The 21755-nt window shown below is 37.6% G+C and overlaps 2 protein-coding genes across 3 annotated transcripts; both read left to right on the forward strand.

Moving 5' to 3' along the window:
• The first annotated feature begins 1514 nt into the window (after positions 1–1514).
• LOC121958313 (extracellular matrix protein 1-like) lies at positions 1515–4955 on the forward strand. The gene is made up of 3 exons (XM_042507213.2): positions 1515–1673; positions 1768–2024; positions 4314–4955. Exons 1-3 carry the CDS (start codon positions 1601–1603, stop codon positions 4515–4517), a joined length of 534 nt encoding a protein of 177 aa, XP_042363147.2. The 5' UTR covers positions 1515–1600; the 3' UTR covers positions 4518–4955.
• A 1172-nt stretch (positions 4956–6127) lies between these two features.
• Positions 6128–20548, forward strand: LOC121957587 (phosphatidylinositol 4-phosphate 5-kinase type-1 alpha-like). Of its 2 annotated transcripts, XM_042506232.2 has the most exons (16): positions 6128–6263; positions 6615–6735; positions 8847–8881; positions 9100–9186; positions 10319–10449; positions 10619–10736; positions 11016–11168; positions 12174–12473; positions 12620–12828; positions 12928–13011; positions 13163–13211; positions 13300–13384; positions 14475–14645; positions 14800–15022; positions 15883–15961; positions 16052–20548. In XM_042506232.2, exons 2-16 carry the CDS (start codon positions 6687–6689, stop codon positions 16055–16057), a joined length of 1779 nt encoding a protein of 592 aa, XP_042362166.2. In that variant the 5' UTR covers positions 6128–6263; positions 6615–6686; the 3' UTR covers positions 16058–20548. The 2 variants fall into 2 exon arrangements, with proteins under 2 accessions (XP_042362166.2, XP_087946253.1); XM_088090127.1 differs by lacking the exon at positions 6128–6263 and having other exon boundaries at positions 6430–6735.
• Positions 20549–21755: the final 1207 nt, after the last annotated feature.

Here is a 21755-nt window from a genome sequence, read left to right on the forward strand (position 1 = left end):
AAAAACACTTAATCAACACTTCTTTAACAGCACAATTCAGACAGCAGGAATAATCGTGTGTGAGTTGTTTGAATTTTAGGGAGTGAAAAAAAATATTAAAGCCATTCACTATTTTCAGGGAGGAAATCCTTCATTCCTCTCACATGTAGCAAGTCAGATAACAACATGAAATAAGATGCACTTTTTGGTGACTGTAAATCAGCCTTTGATAACAAAAAGCACACTCAGTTTTTTAAAGAAGAGGTTTAGGGAGTTTAACGTATGAGTCAGTCGAGTTTTGGGAAAGAAATGTTTCTGATTAATGTGCTAGTCAGTGCCATCATGCTTCTTTCCGACTGCATCCAGTCAGCAAAGCATAGCTGACTTGCCTACCAAATGCAAGATAAGATAAGCTTAGGATAAAAGACTGAAGTGACTTAATTGCATTTTGTTACCCTTGTAGCACAGCCTGTTCTCCTGAATATCTTTTGTGTTGTTGATTAAACAAACATGTTGTATTTCTTAGGTGGAATATACCTAATCATGTTGAGACACACAAATAATCGAAATACTTTTGACTGCGTGTATTTTTCTAAATGTTTTGTTTCTGTATTCATTGCTTAAAATTGAAGAGGGGAACAAAGAAATAAAGAAACTGGGATAATAGTCTATATTATATACTTATTGTATATGCTTTATAAATGCTAGACAATGCTTAATTCGTGTTTCTTTATGCATGTTGTCATCAAAACAACCACATCCTCAATCACTGATGACGCAGTCCTTACTGGGGATACATCAGGACATATTAGCTTTTACATTACTGGTCAAATGCATCAAACACCAAGTGGTTTGAGTGTTCGCTTACACTTGTATTTTTATTGATGTCTACTTGTGATTAAGACACATGTAAATACCAGGCATATGTGTATTAATCTTTGTAATAATTTTTTATCTTATTTAGCACTAAATCGCTTTTTTTCCTCTTTTTTCCTCTTTTCCTCTGACTCTTGAGCTGCTGCACCATGTGAATTTTGTGTAAATTCTTATCATATCTTATTTTATCTTGTCTTATTAAACCATATCTGATCTTATGTTATCAACATAGCCAAAGATGTGCTTCAAATACTGTGTAGAGCACCTTTAAAGAAGCTGTGAAAACTGCCTATGGCCTGACATATGCAGGGTTTCCCAAACATTCATTTATTTGTGGCAGGCCACCACAATTAAAACATCTGCTGCCACAAATCATACAAACCCAGAGGAAACACACTAGTAACACACTTTATATAGGAGCATGTATGATCATGGGTTAATTACTCCTCCTAGGACAGCAGACTTTTGAAACCAAATTGTTTTTCCATGTTGCATGCATCAGCAGATATCACCAGAGTTCAAACTCATTGTGTTTTTATCTTGCCAGCTCCCAACACTATGCTACCCCCCCACACCACCACCACTTCTTCTTGCTGCTTCTACCCACACTTCCAAGCATTTCACGCCCACAGACTCATTCCCTTTGCCCCATAAAAGCAGCTTGCAAATCCAGCCACAATAACATTGAGCAACTTGTTGCAGAGAAAATTCTACATTAAAGCTCCGACCAAACAACCACACAGCCATGATCTGGATTGGAGGCCTCACAGGATTTTGGATAATTGCACTGCTGACTTTTCATGGTGCAGATGTGGGAGGTAATGTCCTCCAGATTCTTTGATCATTCATACTAGATGGACTTTACAGATTACAATGCTGTTGACTTTTTTTTTTTTTAATCTTTTTCCACAGAGACCAGAGGGAACTCTCTCAATGAACCCAACGTGCCTTTCCCACCTGCCTGTCCCACTGCTCAGAACCTGGCTGCCATCTGCCATAATGGTCAGCGCCGTCCCAGATACCCACCTAGCTTTTTCCCGAACTCCAGGTTCAGTCACTTTCGCCGTCGTGGAAACGCCATCAACCGTCTGGAGTCGTGGTACAGTCTGTGCTGCAGTGGACAGGTCGCACAGCAGAGCAGCCAGATCCTCTGCTGCGCCCAACAAGCTGTGAGTCTCCGCCTCTGTTTGACTCTGTGAGGGAGGCATCATATAAGTTATTTATTATTAATAAAGTTAATGTTTAAGGTTAGAAAGCTAGACTGTTCTAGCTAGATACACCAGGTTTAGAGATTATGCTGCTGAACAAGTATCTTCCAAGTACAGTGTAATGCATAGTCCAATTAAAATTTCAAAAAACTCCAACTCCAACCACATAAAATCAGGTAGTATTGACATATTTTGTATGTTTTCACCTGTCAGACCAACAAATAGGGAGCTGAACATTAAAAAAAGTTATCGTTTGGCATTTAATTGCCATTTCATTTTTTTGTTATTCAATTAAGTTTTCTAGTGTAAGGTTACATGGAGAAGAGGCTGGCAGGTAGGCACATTTTCAATACCCAAAAAAATCTCTCTCTTTTTAACAGCCTAATGTTGGCAGATGTGGAATAGTCCGAAGTGTTCTTTGTTTTTGTTGTGTTAGTAATAGTGATGTCAGTTAGATTTGGTCAGTGCCATAAATATTAAATCACATTTGCTCACCACATCTTGGCCTTTCTAACCCCCAGGTGTGCATGAACTACACATTATACACTTCTTTTTAAAATACAAACATTTGAAATGATCAGTTATCAAATCAGCGTTCAGCCTATGGAGGTATCGGTTGGAAAAAATACCTATGTCGCGCATCCCAAGATCAACAAGTATGTGTTTTGTTGGGTTTTTTAATTAGCTGATTTAATGAGCCATTCACAGTTTCAATGTACAAGACATATAAATTCAGACCTGCATGAATTAATCTTTGACAGAACACGTGAATCCATCATATTGTTGTATTGTCATATTGCAAAAGATAAATTGGCATATTCGTTTAAAAAAAACAATAATTTACAGCACTAAAAATTAATGAAAGGCTAACTCCAATCATGTTAGCTAACTTGAGCTAAATCACTGTGTAACACCTACTTGGTGAACAAGTCGGTCAATAGTTATGTACTAATGAAACATACTTATTTCTAGTATGAGACATTCATGTGTGGCATACAATGCATCCTATTGTAACTTTCGAGCAAGAGACTCTAAAATAATATTCACCTCAGAGGCAAACATGATGTATAAATACATGAATCTGCCAATAATCATTTTTAATAGCTCGGTATTGCATGCACCATGACAATATGTGTTTATGTGTTTAGATAATGTATATAATAGTCTATTGCTGACAATCACTTTGGTGATATACATGTGATGCCGACGATTTAAGGGCTTAATCTACACGTTTCGACGTCTTCCGATGTCATATTAGCATACCTGAAGATTTGCAGTAAGTATCCAGGCTTTCTTCCTTCCCTTCGTCCTCTTCTGACAACCGTTCATTGTTTCACTTAAATGTTATTTGTGGAAATATGTTCATCTTTGGGGTATAAAGTTTGTTACGACGGTTGTTAATGTAAGCTAAACAACGGTTAACGTAATTACCGGGTCAGAACACCTGTAGAGCGGAGTGATACACGCATAGTGAAAAGGCTTAGTACTCATGGAATACCTCCGGTCCAATCACATTGCTAGGTCGGGAACTAACTGTTGTTTAAAATTTTAACACACACACACACACACACACACACACACACACACACATATAAACGTAATAATTAGGAGATTAATTTATGTCATAATTCAAGAAGTGTATTGCCTTTATTTATATGATTATCTACATAAATAAAGTCCATACATTACACACTGCGGCATTTATTTTAAAAAGTTGTATCTTACTTTATTTTATTTTTTTTATTTTATATTGGTTTATAATTTCATGATTTCATGATTTAATTATATGGTTTTAAGATGCATTGTTTTAATAATATTGCACTGTGATGCCTGGTTTTGTTTTAAACTTCTCCTTTTTTTTACATTTTTTTTTTTTTAATTGCCTTGTTGGTCCATTTTATGTTCATTCATGTGAAGCACTCCGTGCATATAATTCCCTTATTGTGTTGCATTTCTTGTATGAAAGGCGCTTTATAAATCATGTTTATATTATTATTATTAGTAGTAGTTGTTGTTGTAATTGTTGTGGTAGTAGCAGTAGTAGTATAGGGATTCAAATGTGGTGAGTAAAACACCTTAGTGCCTCAGACAGATTTAAAGACAAATGACAATAAATGTTTTAATGGAATTTCTGTATAATTTCTAGTAATCTAGTCTACTGTGCCCATTTACAAAGGAGAAGATTAAACTCAGAGAACAAGGGACTGACTCTTACAGGGAGATGAATCACAACTTTATCTTTTCTTACAGTGGAAACAAGCCTTGTCCGAGTTCTGTGTGGAAGAATATTCCACCATGACTCGTGCATATGAGTGCTGTGCGGACAGAGGAGATGCACGGTGGAGGTGCTTCGACAGCGAGCTGCCAAACCCAAACTACAGCCCGATACCAGGCTACACTGCTCCCCAAGTCCCCGAGGAAACAGGATTCACCTTTAACCCATTGGCTTGCTAAAAATGGAAAAAGAAATATATGAGTAAAACTTACAGAACAGGTTAAAATATCTACAGATTATTGTTTTTGTGTAGCTTTATGGAGTGAGATTTTGTCCATGTGCTTAAACCTGCATCACAAAAATGTGCAAGATCATGCTGAGCTATTAATGCCGTGAATCCATCCTGCAGATCTTTGTCACATAAGTCAGGGCATGCTAGTTGTGTTTATGCTGAGTAGGGCAGATAAAAGCTGAGGTCATGCATTATTTTGAAAGCTCTTTATTTTAACCAAGCTTTGTCACAACAGTAAACTTGTTTTGTTTTTTGTTGTATTGTACTTGCAACAAATGTTTGCTGTTTAAATCACAGAAAAATTGTGACCTGTGTGAAATCCACCTTTTTTGACATGCATTGTAGTTTTCTTTGTCAGAGAAATAAAGACATAAAAGTTTTCACATGCTTTTTATTATGGAACGAGATAATTATGTGGACTTCACATACCTGGAGAAACAGGTATTCCAGTATGGAAAAAAAATCTTTTTGAAACAAGTTCTTCAAGTCTTGCAGAAAATTGACACATGTAATAAAACAAAGGTCAACTAGGTGTCGCTATTGGTTTTAAAACTTGGGTGTGTGACATTTAGAGATCAGAAATTAATTAAAGAAAAGTTGGGGTGTGCTGCATCAGCCTCAGTAGCGATGTGAATTAATGTCAGAAATAAACTATTAATACAGTTTCATTAAGATCATTCATATAATACACATACAATGAAAGTTACATATTGATTTACTGTAAGTTAGTTGACCACAACAACTAAATAATAAACGGTGTATTTCCTGTCTGACTTCAAAATAAAAGAGTAACAATCTAACTTAGTTGAAATTCGGTCCATACAAAAATCTCACTTAAAGAGTGGGAAAGAGTAATACATGTGATCGTAATAATAAAAATTAATACCATTAATTGTTTTATATCATTGGCATAGTTTCTGTTTTGGCAGTCTGAATAAACATTTTACTCTGAAAAAATGAAAAATGAGCTAAACACATGCAGAATATCAAGAAGGTGCATTTACATAATGATGGAGCACATTTAAGCACATTTCTCTCCTTGGAACAATTTGAGGTAGTTTAAACTACTACTTTTTAACTTTTATATAATTGCACTCATGCAACATGTAGGCTACAGTTACATGTACAGTTACTAATTTTAGGATAATAAATACTTAGTCACATTCCTCAAATCCATTTATTGTCAAATGTTCAGAAATTGCAGTGGTAGATAGTTGAAATTTAAACATTTTGGTCACTTTGGTTTTTACTTTGCAAAATGGGGTTTTAAGTCATAGTCTCTTGAAATCGACTGCATTTTTAAACTACAGAAAGTTAATATAGTATTAACTGGCTTTGCATGTTAATGTTTTTTATTTGTTCTTATATCATTATGTACCATTATAAACTGTATAAATACAGTTCATACATGATATACGTTTGTAGTTATTTAGACGTGGTATGCCCAATAAATCCACTTTGGATGGTGTTAATTTGGAGGAAATATTTTCTTGGGGGAATGTGTTTTATTCTGAAATAAGATTTTCACCGGAAGTTCTGTTCTCGCTCTGGCTCTGAGAGCAGCCAACAGCAAACTGCTGCTTCCGCACTGCTTCCTTGTTTATTAGTTTTAGGGAAAACAGTACCTTTTGGGGCGAAAAAGATTAGCTTTCTCTCTCTGGAAACATCGAGAACTCCTCCGCAAGATCTCCGAGTAAGTTTGCTGTCCGTTTGTGTTGTTGATAGTTAGTTATTAACGTGACTAGGTAGGTTAAAGTTGTAAAAGTTGAACCAGAGTTAGCAGCTAGCTTTCTCGCCTTTCTGTTTCGTTAAATGTCGAAATCCAGACTGTCCTCCTGTCGTGCGAGCCTGTTACAACATGCGGCGGTCTTACCATTCATTTTCATTCAACACACAGTTAGCAGAAAGTTGCCGTGAAAAAAAGCTACTCTAGTAGTGTTTATTTTCAAATCAGCAGAGCCAGTCAACGTGGCTGCTGTCAATATTTGTGGCATGAAGTCATCTGAGGTGTTTGCGCCTAATGAATTTCTTTTTGTCTACACAGCTACTCACTGAAAAGGAGGGATTCAGGATCTGAGTTTCACCACAACAAGTCTGACTTCAGGTTTTGGTCTGAATGGCCACAGCTGCTGAGGAGCCTCCAGGGCTGCAGGGCCTCTCTGGTAGTAAGTACTAAAATTATACACCACATTTTCTTAAAAGGGGTAAATCAGATGTGTTTGACATGAGTTGCTCCCTCAGGTGATACATAGATTTCGGCCCAGGATATGGATCTTGTGGATGGACATGTCTTAGCATGCGAGCAGCTTTGCAGACAGTCACACAGATCTTTTATGAACTTAAATATCACATTATACCCATCTTCATAGTTTAATACCTGTGAAACTTGTAAATGTAATTGCATAAGTGATCTTTGATATTGTGTTTGCTTTTTGTTTATACCTGGTTGCCAAGCTATTAGGCACACCTAGCTGAAACTGAAGCAGCCCAAAACCTTTATGAAGCTTTTTTGGTTTTAAGTTTTTGTTAAAACCCTAAGGTCATATTTAGGGCTGTAATCCGTAGTGTTGTTGAGTTATAATGAGAGGTGTTACTATTAAGTCTCCTCATTAAAATAAATAAATGTCAGAGAAAAATAATAGAATAAAATGTTGTTATTGTCCCTGTACATTGTACAAAAAAAAAACCCAAACATGCAGTGCAGCTCTACACTAAAGCTGTAGTTGGTAACTTTTATGAGACTTACTTTTTGTCATATTTGCTGAAACAGCCATCAGACAGATAATCTGATACTCAGGTTCCCCTCCCTCCTCGTAGGGCTTCTAATGGCAGATAAAATGTTTTTTAGAAATATATTTTAGTGCACTGTTCAGCTGTGAAATGAGAAAGTTGCTTCAGCTGATGGATGGTGCTTTGGTTTGGTTTGACTGTTTTCAGCATGGCTGCAGGGTCACAAACTTTTTCATTTTACACCTAAACGGTAAACTTAAATATCCTCCTGAAAACATTTGAGGTTGAGAAACAGGAAGTCCATTAAAGAATCTTGATTCATATTTGATCCGCGCTGCGTAGTTGACAGTTTGACGCAATTCACAAGCAGTGATTGACATGATTAAGAGCTGCCGTAGAGATTTCTCAGCTCTGATTGGTTATTTTCCCTCAGCCGGTGAATTCTTGCAAATGTCATAGGATGCAACAGGAGGAAGAAACAGAGAAATATGATTTTTTTAAAAACATATGACATAACACACACACATACGTGGACCTGCCATACAGATAAATAATAATGATAAACATAAAAAGAAGAACTACAAAGAAGTGACACAACAGTTACCATTTGTACATTGTGCCAAAAGCAAAAACAAAAAATAATTAGGAAACTAAGTCATATATTAAGAGTCTGCATTGGTTTGAGCCGGGTGTGCTAAAACTGATGAAAACTGGAAACTTTGTGGAATTTAGCAGCAGGCCTGAATAACAAACAGGCTTTGGGGGGGAACTCCAGCAATTTTGTATTATATTTCCATAAAGTCATGGGATTCACAAGAGACAGATTAAAAAGACGAATTATAAAACTCAATGCAACCGAAGCCAAAAATCCTGACTTTCAGTAACTTATATAGGTCAAGCTCTAAAGGTTCCCACAATATGAGCAATTAGATATTTTTATCAGACCCTCCTTACTTGGTAAAAACCCAGCACTCCCAGTTTGTAAGACATGCTATTTGTTTTGAACTTCTAGTCTTTTTATGGCATTGCCATGACAACATCAGGATTATTTTCTCTTTTGATGTAAAAATCTTTGTACTGTTAATAATTAACAAAAGACAACTGAAAAGTAGACAGAGTCACACCTTTTTTCGTTTCACTTTCTCTAGTGTGTTACTTGAAAGGCAAAAGTAAAGTAAATAGGTGTAATGTTGACTTTGGACTATCAGAAACATACATATCTATTCATTAGCCCTGTGTGAACTCACTTTAATAGTAATAGCATACTTATCTAATTCCTCCCACTGCACTCAAAGACCTGCAGAGTCAGTTCTGGAGGAGACTGTCTTCTCTCAGAGGTAATGAACGAGGTGCGTCTGCATGCGTGTTTCAGACCTGCACTCTTTGTTTTCAACATTAGGGAATGTTAGAAGCCGTTTCAAGCTGTGCTGTCTGTTATGAATGCATAGAGTCAGTGTGAGAGTTGCATTTGTTTGTTTAACTCATTTATTTTACTCCTTGTGTATTATTTTCTAATTTGTATGCATCTTTCCCCTTTGCATTCCAGATTCAACCGGGATTCGAAAAAATGCTTCTCCCGAGGTGAGATATCGCTGATTCGTTTGGAGGAAATGTGTAATCCAGCTCTGTGTCAGTTAGGAAACACACATTGTGTTCATCTGTACAGAATTTACACATATTTAGCTGACACATCCTCTACTCCTTCCTCTTTGATACATGAGAATATTGCATGTTACTGCAGTCTTGCAATGGGTTATTTTCCTTTCCTTATTCTGCCTTGAACTTGTTTGCACTGACAGAGTCCGAGCACCAGTATGTCCCCAGCCATGAAAAAAACTATCGGCCATCGTGGAATTGATCCCACTGGGGAGACGACGTACAAGAAGGTGGGATATTATCAATCGCTGACTGACACACATTTACATTCACTTCGAGCTACAAATTACCATTATTGTCATGATCTATTCCATCAGCCAATTATTTTTTTTAACTAATCACTTTGTCAATAAAATGTCAGGAAGTGGCAGTGGTCTTCCCTATTGTGAGAATTTATACCTGGTGTTGGTGTGTCTGCATCACTCTGCAGTAGTTTGATTCATTAAACACACCTTAAGCACTCATAAAACATGGCTTACTAGTGAAAATATTAAACAAAAGTACAAAATCAGCTCCATTTTAACTCATAAGATTCACCAACAGAACAATTGACTTACACTAGACATGTTTTCCCCACACATACACCACGCTTACATTTGTTTTTGTTACTCTTCCTGGAATCTCCATTGCTTTCATTAACAATATTTCATTTACTAGATTTGCATAAATACACATAACGTTCACACTCACAGTTCGACTAAACACATTACAACACCAATACAACACACAGCAATCAACACAAACTCAAAGTCTGTGAAATACATACAGTAGCTCTACATATATGATTTATTTCTTCAGTAGTTGAGAAAAAAAGTGCCTGGAAACGTATCGATTCAATCCCAAGAAAATCTGTTTCATATTTTCAAGACCAACAAAAGTATACATCATATATATATATTCCCTGTGTAAATAAATACAATCTTAACTTTTTGTGAAAACATATTGTATTACTTTCAGAAATTAAAAAACCTGGTAATTAATTCCATGCCACCATTTCACCTTTACCTGTGAAATAAACAAAATTAATAGCTTTGTGTCCACTGAGGGAAATAGTCTTTACTAAAATAAACAGGAAGTCTACGCTGCTGCGACAAGTAGTTGCATTAATTGGGCGGTGCATATCAGGCTATGGCATAAGGTATGCGTCTATGCAGAGCCTATACTGTAGGTACAGCGTTGTTTCAACCTTTAGAAGTATAAGTACAGCTTTGCACGTGAAAATTTCAAAATGAGCTTAGAATTATCACCTGATGATCTGCAAAAATTACCTGCCAGTGTGGCATATGAACTTCATTAGTTGTCTAACAAAGACAGAACTGCATTTGTCATCTGATACATGTCAGTTTGTTCTGTCTGTTCCAGACAACATCATCGGCCCTGAAAGGTGCTATCCAGTTGGGCATCACGCACACGGTGGGAAGCTTAAGCCAGAAGCCTGAGAGAGACGTGCTGCTGCAGGACTTTGAAGTGGTGGAAAGCATCTTCTTTCCCAGGCGAGTCTTTAACATTTTGAACCAAAGTGTTCGAAATGCACCATCAGATTTTTCCATCATTGTTGAAAAAATTAAGTGAGTGATGGAAAATATTTGGTCAAGTTTACCTCTGACCTCGCCTCCCTAGTATGTGATCTAATCCTCTGCCTCCTGTGTCTTTTCCTGGCAGTGAGGGCAGTAACCTGACACCAGCTCACCACTATGGAGACTTCAGGTTCAAGACGTACGCTCCAATGGCCTTCCGCTACTTCAGGGAGATGTTTGGCATCCGGCCTGATGACTACATGGTATTCTTGTTTACTCAGCATCTGCCATGCTCAGCAGTTGTGCAAAGATTTCGGAGAACAGTTAAGATCTGAAGAAAGGGGAAAAGCTGTCAACTGTGAGAAGAATGGTGTGATTGAGGAAGCAGAAAGAGTGAAACAAGAGAAGTGTGAAATAATGGGATGTTGACACACAGGGGGTGGAGCTGCTGACAGTGGAAAGGCACAGCTGACCTGTTTTTAACCTGTAAGTCTGTGTTGTTTCTATCACATGCTAACTACTGTGCTGCGGTTTGGTTACAGTACTCTCTGTGTAACGAGCCGCTGATCGAGCTGTCGAACTCCGGGGCCAGTGGATCTCTCTTCTACCTCTCCAGTGATGATGAGTACATCATTAAGACGGTGCAGCATAAAGAGGCAGAGTTTCTGCAGAAACTGCTTCCAGGATACTTCATGGTAAGATCTGATGAGTGGCTTCAAATAGCAGATGGTATCTGCAGAGCAAATGTGCAAATGACTGTCCCACACAGTAAAACTATTAACTGAATACGTCGGCCCTGTCTACACAGTACAGATATTTAACCCTCCATTTAAAAATTATATTCTGCCCACACAACCTTCCCTCTCCTAAATATCTTCGTCCACACTAGAATCCAAAAACAACATCAGACCTTTGTTGGCGTGAACTGTCTTCCACAGTCTCTCCTCATAAACAAAGGTACCACCTCCTGGAGATTTCTTCACTTTTGATTCCCCTTCAATATTCAATATAAGGACAAAGGCGCTCTATCAGAGATACATGTGATGCTCTTGACATGCTTAAGTTTTCCTTCAACTCCCCATTGGCAAGAATAACCAAGCCTGATCACAAACTACAGTTTCTGGTGGACTTTAATCTGTTGACTTTGCTAGTGGATCAAATAATGTTGGGCAGTATATGATTCAGTTTGTCTGTAAAGGGGTGCAGCAATGATACATTTGAGTGTAAAGTGGTCCTAAGACCAAGCAGTGCTAACAAAACGTAAACAAATTGGTTGACCCCCATTTTTGCTGTTGTCCCGAACACATGCTCATTACACAAAGCAATAATGGGCATGCACGAATTGAGACGACATCATTGTTTCTCAAGTGCTCTGTCATACACGTCTACACGGACACACAGTAACAAGAGTTTTGACAAATCTACACCTGAGAAGGCATTTTCAAAACATCTCTGATTTAGTGACCTAAAATTCTGTTAACGTTTGTTTAAGAGGCCAAAATGTAAAGGAAAATATAATATAAAGATAATATAAGAAATAATCAGCAACTATTTTGATAACAAATTAATAGTTCCAGTCATTTTTTAAACATTTATTAGTTAACCGCTCATTTCCCTTCCTGGTCAGCTGCGGCACTGATACTTGTTGTAATTTAATTTAATGTCAAACTTTCTTCCTTTTCTACCCTGTTCTCCTTCAGAACCTGAACCAGAACAAAAGGACCTTATTACCAAAGTTTTATGGGCTCTACTGTGTCCAGGCAGCGGGTAAGAACATCCGTATTGTAGCCATGAACAATCTGCTCCCGAGCGCAGTACAAATGCACCTCAAGTTTGACCTAAAGGGCTCCACCTACAAGCGACGGGCATCAGCTAAGGAGAGGGAAAAGGCCGTGCCCACGTACAAGGACCTGGATTTCATGCAGGACATGAGTGGTGGGCTGTTATTGGAGGGGGACAAATACAGTGCTGTTTGCAAGACCATCCAGAGAGACTGTCTGGTAAGGCCTGCAGAGTAAAGTGAGGCTATGAGTGTGACATTTTCAAAATAGTTTTGAAAAGAATTCTGTGGATGAAAAAAAAATTCTTCTAAATGTACTTGTTATAACTGGTCTCACTGTTCTTGTCTATCTTGATTTCCATTCAGCTTTTGCAGAGTTTTAAAATTATGGACTACAGCCTTCTGGTGGGAATCCACAATGTAGATCAGGCTTGTCGAGAGCAGGCCAGTGAGGAGGCGGTGGCCGGGGCTGCGGACCAAAGGAGGCCACAAGGTCAAAAGTCCCTGTACAGCACTGCTATAGAGGCCATCCAAGCTGAGACAGGGAGAATGGGATCCCATGACACAGAGGACAAGTAAGTTACAGTGTTTCAGTGGCCAGTAGAGAGCTCATGTTTATTGAGATTAACAATAGAGCCATGAATGATATTTCTTTTTTTATTTTTATTTTGCAGAACTGGAGGAATCCCTGCACGAAACCCAAAAGGCGAGAGGCTGCTGGTGTATATTGGTATCATTGACATTCTGCAGTCCTACAGGTAAACGACACACATATTTGTCTATCTATAAACCCCTCGTTTAGTCAGTGACACTCACATAATGTCTACGCAGCCTGCATAGCAAAATCAGCAGCTTTAGTATTCAGGCACAGTACTGAGTGTAATACAAGCTCTGTGTGTTGTTTTTCAGATTAGTAAAGAAGCTTGAACACTCGTGGAAAGCTCTGGTTCACGATGGAGTAAGTTATCACCACTGGCCTCAGTTAACTGTGTTTTAAATTACAAGATGTATACTATATAACCCCTGTAATATTTCCTTTCCTGTAGGATACTGTATCAGTGCACAGACCGAGTTTCTACGCAGAGCGATTCCAGAAGTTCATGTGCAGTGTTGTTTTTAAGAAGATCTCATGTAAGTACATTGTATTTTTATGAGTTTGAGTATAAATAATGTGAAACCTGTGGCGCAGACCTCTCCTGGTTCTTTTAGAGTTTATAAACTGTTAATAGCTTTCCTCAGAGGAAATGTATAATTGTCTTGGACATGCAAAGTTTAAAATATAAATACAGAGGCTTAAATATGCTGCCAAGAACAGAAGATAGCTCAGTTATTATTTTATTAAAAGGCAGTTCCATTGTTTTACTTCATTTGTTTTACTTTTTTGAGGATGTATCATTCTGTATCTTCTTGGTAGTGTTCCCAGTGTCTTCAAATCTGAACATTAAATTTAGGTTAGGTTATAAGTACGTATGTTTTAGCATCAAAATGCTTTTTTCCCAAACCCTCCTAAAAATGTTTTTCCATATGACCTGACGTAGGTTTCTGCATGATGACATTGCTACATATAAACAGAAAGTAAACATGCAGAAAGTCTCTAACTTGAGTCACTGCATTGTGCTAATGGCTGAGTGTTTGTTTTCATTCAAAAAGCCTAGAAAAGAATGCAAATGGAGTACACCTTTAACTATTTAGCAACAGCTGGGTGTGCAACATTACTCTCGTTAGAGACTGCAGATGAAACCGATATCCGCTCCCTTCAGAGGGCTATAAGGAGAGTTTCCAGAGTAAAGGAATAGCTGTCAGTTAAGGCAACTACCTGTTAGATTATAAATGTAGTAGAAATAATTTGTTAATCTTTATTCTGTCGCTGGCATTAAAACCATTTTGGACATAGAATATGTGATCACATGTCAGCTGATTAAAAAGGAGAGTTAAGGTAAGAAGGTTGACAGAACATGAATAAAGGGGTTGGCTATATACTAGCTTAGTCTTCAACACATTATATGGCCAGAATATTAGTGCCCCTCGCTGTCGACCTGCTCTAAGCATGGATGGGTGGAAGATCAAACGAGACGCACTCATTCTTGGCACCATGATTGCGTCACCACACCCTTTGTCACGCCTCTCTTCCCACAGCGAGTGCACCGACCCCAAAATTGAGCCCATAATGTTATTCTCACTTAGTGGCCTCTAAATAAAGATTTTTCCCTCTTGTTTTCAGTAAAGACCTCTCCGTCTAAGAAGCGCCGTGCAGTGACACATGGTCCTTTGAGAAAGACACCGGCCTCTGGGCCTCCTCTGTCGACCCAAACCAGCACCACCAGCAGCCAGCACTATTCACTCCAACAGCAAGTCAGCACTGAGACCAAAGAAGACACAGAAGGAGACACTGGTAGGAACTGGAATTAAGATTTCAGGTTTCAGCTGGAGTGCGGAAAACAAGGTTTTCTCATACCCGGAGAGATTAAGTCCTCCAGCTTGTACCAGCATGAGAGTCTCTTCTTTCACAACAGAGTATTAACATTTTTCCCTCCCGTTTCACTCAGCCATGCAGTCAGGTCGTCCTGACCTCCTCCCAAAGACCTTACCGCTCAGCGATGCTGTTGGCAACGCTACTGAAACCACCGTCTCCTCCTCCCCCTCCTTGGGAAACCCTGGATTTGCTCCCACAAGTCAGTCTCCGCCTCAGTCTCAGGACACCAGCAAGTCAGTGGGTGTGGAGTTGAACAGCACAATGAGCAAAGAACAGGAGCACAGCACGCCCAAGAGGTAAGAGGGAGAAATACACGTGAGAGATTCTCAGCAGTATGTGCATATTAAAATCTGTTCCGTACTTCATGGACTATAGTTAAGGATTAGATGTATAATGTAGTACAGACAAGTGAATGAAAGACCTTTTTTTTTTTTTTTTTTACATTTTATGTAATTATTAGTTTATCAACTGAGAAAATTACCAGCAGATTAGTCGATGATGAAAAATATTGTTAGAGCCTGTTTTTACTTGATATTATCATGTGTCTTAGGTGATCTAATTTCAAGAGGACAGCTCTATGTCTGTGTCTTCACACAGACATAGAGCTCCATAAGCGTCTCGAGTGACCACTTTTGTTCTGATCTCACCTTCCCACTCTAAACACGGGTCATTTCAGTTTGCAAAGACCAGATACGTTGTTGTTTTAAACCAGTGGGAAGTTTTTTCTGCTATATGCGAACTTGCAGCCTTTATTATATTATTATTTACTATCGCCCTCTCTCTGTATATCATGAGACCACCAACATAAACATTTCTGAACGGGTTTAAAAGCAGAGTCAAACCGTCTTATTGTTGGTGTGAGTTTGTTGAGATGGTTTAAGCTGCTGTGTTAGCTCACGCCAACCGGGCAGGTGATGACTTGACCACTCCGTGGGAGGATAGTGGCCATGGAGACGGTCCTTCAGCTCTGCGTCAGTGTGGCAAACATCTACATCACAATGATCTTTTTTAAAAAAATAAAAGCACAAAAACGTGGTTAAAAGCTAAAAAAATTTTTATGTATATTGAATTGGCCTTTTTTACACATGCACAAATACAGTGTTTCATATTGTACAAAGGTTAAATTTACTAACACTGCTCCTTTTGTTGCTTGCAGAGCTCAGTATGAAGAAAGTATCGGTTCCGAGGATGTGATCTCGCTCAGTGACATCGTTCCTAATGCAAACAAATGCTCTGTAAGTTAATAAAATTTCTCACATTTATTTTGGCACTTTTTACATAAACTTAGTTGTTTTTAACGAAGTTCATCGCTTTGTGGTTTTCAGGTGTAGATGTGGGGAAGAGATATAAGTTCAACCAAACTCAACTCAAACTTGGAGGATTTTATGGGCATGGATGAAATGTTACAACCCCCCTTTGGTGTGACTTGAGGTACCACAATTGAAAAAGATGTTTCAGCACAACCAAGTGGGATATTCAGTGTTTTTTGTTGTTGTTTTTGCACTTTGATTTCTCAGCATGGTATGAGCATGTAAGTGGGTGGTTGTGTTCTGACACTAGTGATTGCGGGAACAGTAACATTGTGCTTATCGAACACTATTATTCATCTCATAGGAATGCTTCTCTGCACAACCAAAGATTGTTGTTTTTTGACACTGATGTGCTCAACTCAGCCAGCATTCAATGTAGAGTCCAACATGGGGACTTTGCCTTATTTGAGAGCATCTTTTTTTTTTAAGCGTTTTTATTTTCAATATTTGCCTTTTTTGTAATTAAGTCCTTTTTTTTACCAAGTTGTTGTAGCATGTATGCATACTTGGCTCTATAAATTTCGGTCTCATCACCCAAAGGCCTGAGCCAAACATATTGTTTCAGCTACATGGTAGACTTCAATGCTTTAAAGGCAAAGTTCACCCTAAAATCAGAAAGACCTATTTTTCCTCTTACCTCTATTTATCAGTTTAGATTGTTTTGGTGAGAGTTGCCGAGTGTTGGATATCGGCTGTAGAGATATCGGCCTTCCCTCCAGTATACTTAGAACTATATGGCACTCGGCTTGTAGCGCTTATAGTGCCAAAAAAATATTTGAAGAACTCAACAGCAATGTCTAAAAATGTGTTTAATCCAGACTTTGTTGTAAGCACTTTCATTTGGAACTCGTTTCTCTAGACCAAACTACACCAATTGAATCACTGTGCAGAAGGAAGTGTGTATCTACTCATGGAAGCACAAGAGGCTTGTGCTCATGACAGCACGAGATGTAAGCGTTAATGGCGTCCACCTCGGCTGAGTTGTAATGTTTGGGCCCTGACGGTCACCATTTTTGCAGTGTGTCCTGCACCTTTGGCACTCTTTAGCTGTTATCGGCATATTGAAATGATGTAGGTGAATGAAATCACTCTGATTGGCAGATCAGTTCAGTGCATAAGAAGAGAAAAAGAAGTGAAGAAGTAAACAAACGACTGAAGTTGAGAGAGAGAGATAAAAACAGACTTTGTTATGTTATGTAGAATTATATTTTTAGCTATTGAGCTCTTAAGCAGAAACTGTATGTAATTGTTTGTATTATTAACTAACGCACAGTAAATACCATTTGTTTTTTTCTACATCGGGTGTAGTTGTTAATGTGCTAACTGCCGTCTTGAGTCCGTCCTGTCGGTCTTCCAGTTTCCCTGTTTGAATGACGATAAGACTACTACTGTCTGCAAGTATAGAGAGTTATTTCCTCTCACAGGTGTAGAATATACATGTGAGTTGACCTTTGGCTGTAGTCCTTGTTGTGTGTTCAAGTACAACTTTTTGGCCTAAATACAGGTAATGTGAGGCAACGCAGCAGTCGGCCTTAATTGCCACTTGTTCTTTGATGTTGGTTTGGTGTGTCTGGGCCTTTAGCGAGTTTAGTGGTGCTGGGTGAGCTAACAATAGATGCTCGCTTGTCTCTGTGCAGCTTGGTTGGTGTAGTTTGGGAAAGAGAAAATAGTTCTGACATGAAATTACAAGTGCAATCTGGTTCCATTTTATATGATAGAAAAGGAGACGTCTCTGCAGCTAATATCTCCATCTATTGCCAACTCTAACTGAAATAATTTAGATTGATGAAAGCTCTACAGGACAGTGAAAATATGTATTTCTGATTTTGGTGAACTGTCCCTTTGATACAAAACCATGTGACTTGGACTGGGAACACAGTTTTACTTGGTTTTTTTTTTGGTTTTTTTTAGAAATTACTGTAGTCATACTGGGTAAGCTGCAGTTTTTTAAGTCTTCATGAATGCAAATCATGCTGGAAAAAGAGGTGATCCTCAGCGTGCGGTTTCTATTTAACCAGCTGTTCTCTCTGATGAACCTGTGCTACTTTAAAGACTGTGAATCCAATAACGCCACCTGGCATGTTCAGGTCAAAGGGTTTTATTAAAAGGAGATTTTTTTTTAAATACTTAACCACTGTAGGATCTGATATCAGTTTCAGGTGTTAGTGTGTAGACTGGCTTATGTCCAAATGTGACCAAAGAACTGATATTCAGATGGCTGTGGACAAAGCCGTGAGCTGGGGCCTGTCTCATGAAGCAAGACTTGTGAGTTTGTCAGCTAAGTTTATGTAAGTTTGGTCTTTTTTTCAGTTTCAGTGTTTGCTCAAGCTCCAAATACGTTTTGTTGTCATAGCAACCAATGGACCAGACCAAAACTGCAAGGGGCAGTTTGTGTTTTAAGGCTTTTGGATCATTTTATACAAAAGACCTCACTGATCATTTGTGATGGGGGAAAAATTGAGTCACCGTTCTTACAAGAGCCTGATGAACAAAAACACTGCACTCACTTTAAAGTGTAATGTACTAAAAAGCATGATATTATCACATACGTGGTACAGTCACTTCATAATAGAGGCAAAGTCGCTCCCCTTCTGGTGTCTCCCACTGGACCTTATTTCAGAAAAAGATACGTGCTGTAATCAGTAGGGAAAGGGAAATAATTTTTTGACCCTTGCTGAATACTTCAAACTACAAACCGTGGTGTAATTGCATTGTCTTAAAGTATTTCTATTTGTTTTTACACTCTTTGAAGTAGGCTGCTGCTAAAATGTTAGGAAAAAATAAAAAATATATAAATTCAAGAAAACACGGATTTTAGTGATCTATTGCTTTACTCTTGAAGATTCTTATGTCAACCACATATTAAAGCTGATATATTTTCACACTGATTTATCATGTATTGCCATTAGTATTTGATCATTTTCAGCTTTCTATATCCATCGGGGCATTTAGTATTTCCTAAACATTACTATATTAACTGATTATGTTAATATAGGTTTTGTTGCTGCAATTTCGCCACAGGTCTGTTTTAACCCCATCTCTTATTAAATTCACTTCTGTTGATTTGTTGAAGTTGCTTGTGATTGGCTTGTAATTACAAACCGTGCCGACATGTGCCGGACCAGTAAATCCGGTGTGAACACAGCCAGTTCAGGTTATCCTTAATTTCCAGTGTTAGAGGTCCACAGTGTAGGATTTGGGGGAATATATTTGCAGAAATGGAATATAATGTTAAAAAATATGTTTTCATTTGTTTACCTAAAACTGAGAACTGCTTTGTTTTTGTTACCTCAAAATGAGTCAGTTATGTCTATAGGGAGCAGATCCTCTTCCACGGAGTCTTGCTTCTACAGTAGGCCAGTTCAGGCAAATCAAACATTGGCTGTATATAGGACCTTTTGCTTTTTGCCTCTATATGACTCAGCCACTGTAGTTCTCTTTGACGCTTGGCAGGCGGTGTAAGTTTTAGTTGGTTGCAATCTGCAACCTTACCACTAGATGGTACTAAATCCTATACACGAGACCTTTAAGTATAGTGAGGCTGATAACTTCAAGAGAGATTTGGTGAGACAGGCCCCAACTATGGTATAGTTGTAATTTTTTCACTAGCAAAACATGGTGATGGCTGCCTGGTGCTTAAAAACTACGAAAGAAAAAAACGTGTCTACTAAAGGTTAGGCGTAGCATTAGTCGTTTGATTCAAGTTGGCTGTTGGACTCAGTATGGGTGTGACATGGTTCAATTTATATAACTGTTTGATCTTTGAAAATGCAGATATGCATTAGAATTGATTTTCAATCTGTCAGAATAAAAGAAATCGGTAATTAATTTGAAAGATGCTTCAACTATGCAACAAAATTCGTTGTTTACAGCATATATATTTGTGAATGAACAGGCAGTGCAGCACATGAAATGATTTGACAGTTTTTCAATAAGATGAACAAACATTATTTGGGTATGTCAATACATCATTTAAATGGTTTGTGATCATTATTTTATTCTAATGTCTGTTCTTTAAAACTGTCAGACAATGCTCTGCCTCTCTATGTCAAATGAAATTATGTCTTAATGTAAAAACTCCAAAATAGTTCCACATGCAGCCTGTGAACCAAACATGTACATGTTAATATGTATTATAGTATTTATTGGTCTGGTGTCCAAAATGTTTGTCAGTGGTGAGTATGGATTAAATATGTGCCTTTCTCTAGCACAACAAGCCTTTATGTAAGGCTGTTTTACTGTTACAGAGGAAAATCCTTTGTTCTTTGTGATGATTTTGATTATAATATAACAACTGTTAAACTGTCCTGTAATTTTTCTGTATACTTTGTGAACTGGTTCTCACTTGCCTTTTAATTATATACAACAAATGTGTGCACATCTGTTTGCAAGAATCACAGCCATGCCTTTTCAAAGAAAATGTATTTGTGTGTTCTCTCTCCTGCTCTATTTGGGGATTTCATGTTTTTTACACTTGTATCTGATGTTAATAAAGAAAAAAAGACACACTGATTTTGCTTGATTAATACACATTATACACATCAGCTTTTTATGTCTCAGCCAGCCCTGTTTAATATTGTTCAACATCTTTCGGAAAGTTACAGTTTATTATACTAATTTTACAGTTATGAAAGACAAAATGGCAACGCCGTTATCAAATGTGAAATTTATACTTTTTTTGTCATGGGATTTTTAAAGAAACATAACAGCACCTTTTCCAGTAATAATGTTAAGTCTTACAATACATGATTAGCAAAAAATTCCTCAAAGATCTCGAGGAAGGTGAGAACACAGTGCCAAAATTGATGTAAACTGTCCTTTCAGTATTTATTACTGAAACAGCAGTTTGTGTTTGTCTTTTTAAAATTTCTGCATGTAGCAACTGACGGGGTAATATTGAAGTAATTTTGAAAGACACTTCGTTAACCTCATTCATGAGAAAGTATTTATGAGAAAGCATCTAGACTTAAAAGATCCTTTGTTTAGACAATTAACTGATCATCTTATAACAACAAGCTAATTTAAAAGTGCTCAGTATAAGACATTAATACAGTGGCCCTGAAGAGATTAAAAAAAAAAAACAAACCACACACAGAATATTCACAAAATTTTGTGAATTTCATGTTTTGTGAAATTTTGTTTTTTAAATATGTTCTCTGAAATGTCTTGTTTTCTACAATATTGTGTTTTCTGAAAGGTAGTTGTGTGTTGTTTTTTTTAAATGATGTATTTTGCAAAATGTTGTTTGCTTGAAATGTGCTTTGTAACGTGTTTTGTGAAATGTCATTTTCTGAATTGTGTTTTGCGACATCTTGTTTTGCTAAATGTTGTCTTGTCTGTAATGTTTTTTAAATGTTTTTGTGGCTTATTTTCTTAAATATTGTATTTTCTGAAATGTTGTGTTATTTGAAATGCCATGTTTTGTAAAATGCTGTGTTTTGTAAAATGTTTTTTTTCTGAAATGTGTTTTTGCCCTCATTGCACCCTACATTAAAGGTTATAAATAAGATTCAAAAAGAAAAAGGTACACAAAATAGACCAGGAGGCTGACTTTAATGCCCTGGAAAAAAACACACAAAAAAACACTTACACAAGAAAGCTTTCTACTTAAAAATAACAAATAACAAATTCTCTATTGTATTCTTTTTATTATGAGCTACTTCCTCGACATCTGAGCAGTTAACAACCACTTTAAAATATATAATTTAAAGTCCTGAAG

Source organism: Plectropomus leopardus, chromosome 17, assembly GCF_026936395.1.
Source record: "Plectropomus leopardus strain MGB_pleo_1.0 chromosome 17, ASM2693639v1, whole genome shotgun sequence".
In the NCBI taxonomy this organism is placed as follows: domain Eukaryota; kingdom Metazoa; phylum Chordata; class Actinopteri; order Perciformes; family Serranidae; genus Plectropomus; species Plectropomus leopardus.

Excerpts from the sequence above, each read along its gene's own strand:
- LOC121958313 (XM_042507213.2), top strand. The coding sequence starts at position 1,601 with ATGATCTGGATTGGAGGCCTCACAGGATTTTGGATAATTGCACTGCTG. Across the intron at positions 1,674-1,767 it reads TCATGGTGCAGATGTGGGAG|AGACCAGAGGGAACTCTCTC; the intron begins GTAATGTCCTCC and ends CTTTTTCCACAG. Across the intron at positions 2,025-4,313 it reads TCTGCTGCGCCCAACAAGCT|TGGAAACAAGCCTTGTCCGA; the intron begins GTGAGTCTCCGC and ends CTTTTCTTACAG.
- LOC121957587 (XM_042506232.2), top strand. The coding sequence starts at position 6,687 with ATGGCCACAGCTGCTGAGGAGCCTCCAGGGCTGCAGGGCCTCTCTGGT. Across the intron at positions 12,829-12,927 it reads TCCCATGACACAGAGGACAA|AACTGGAGGAATCCCTGCAC; the intron begins GTAAGTTACAGT and ends TTTATTTTGCAG. Across the intron at positions 13,012-13,162 it reads GACATTCTGCAGTCCTACAG|ATTAGTAAAGAAGCTTGAAC; the intron begins GTAAACGACACA and ends GTTGTTTTTCAG.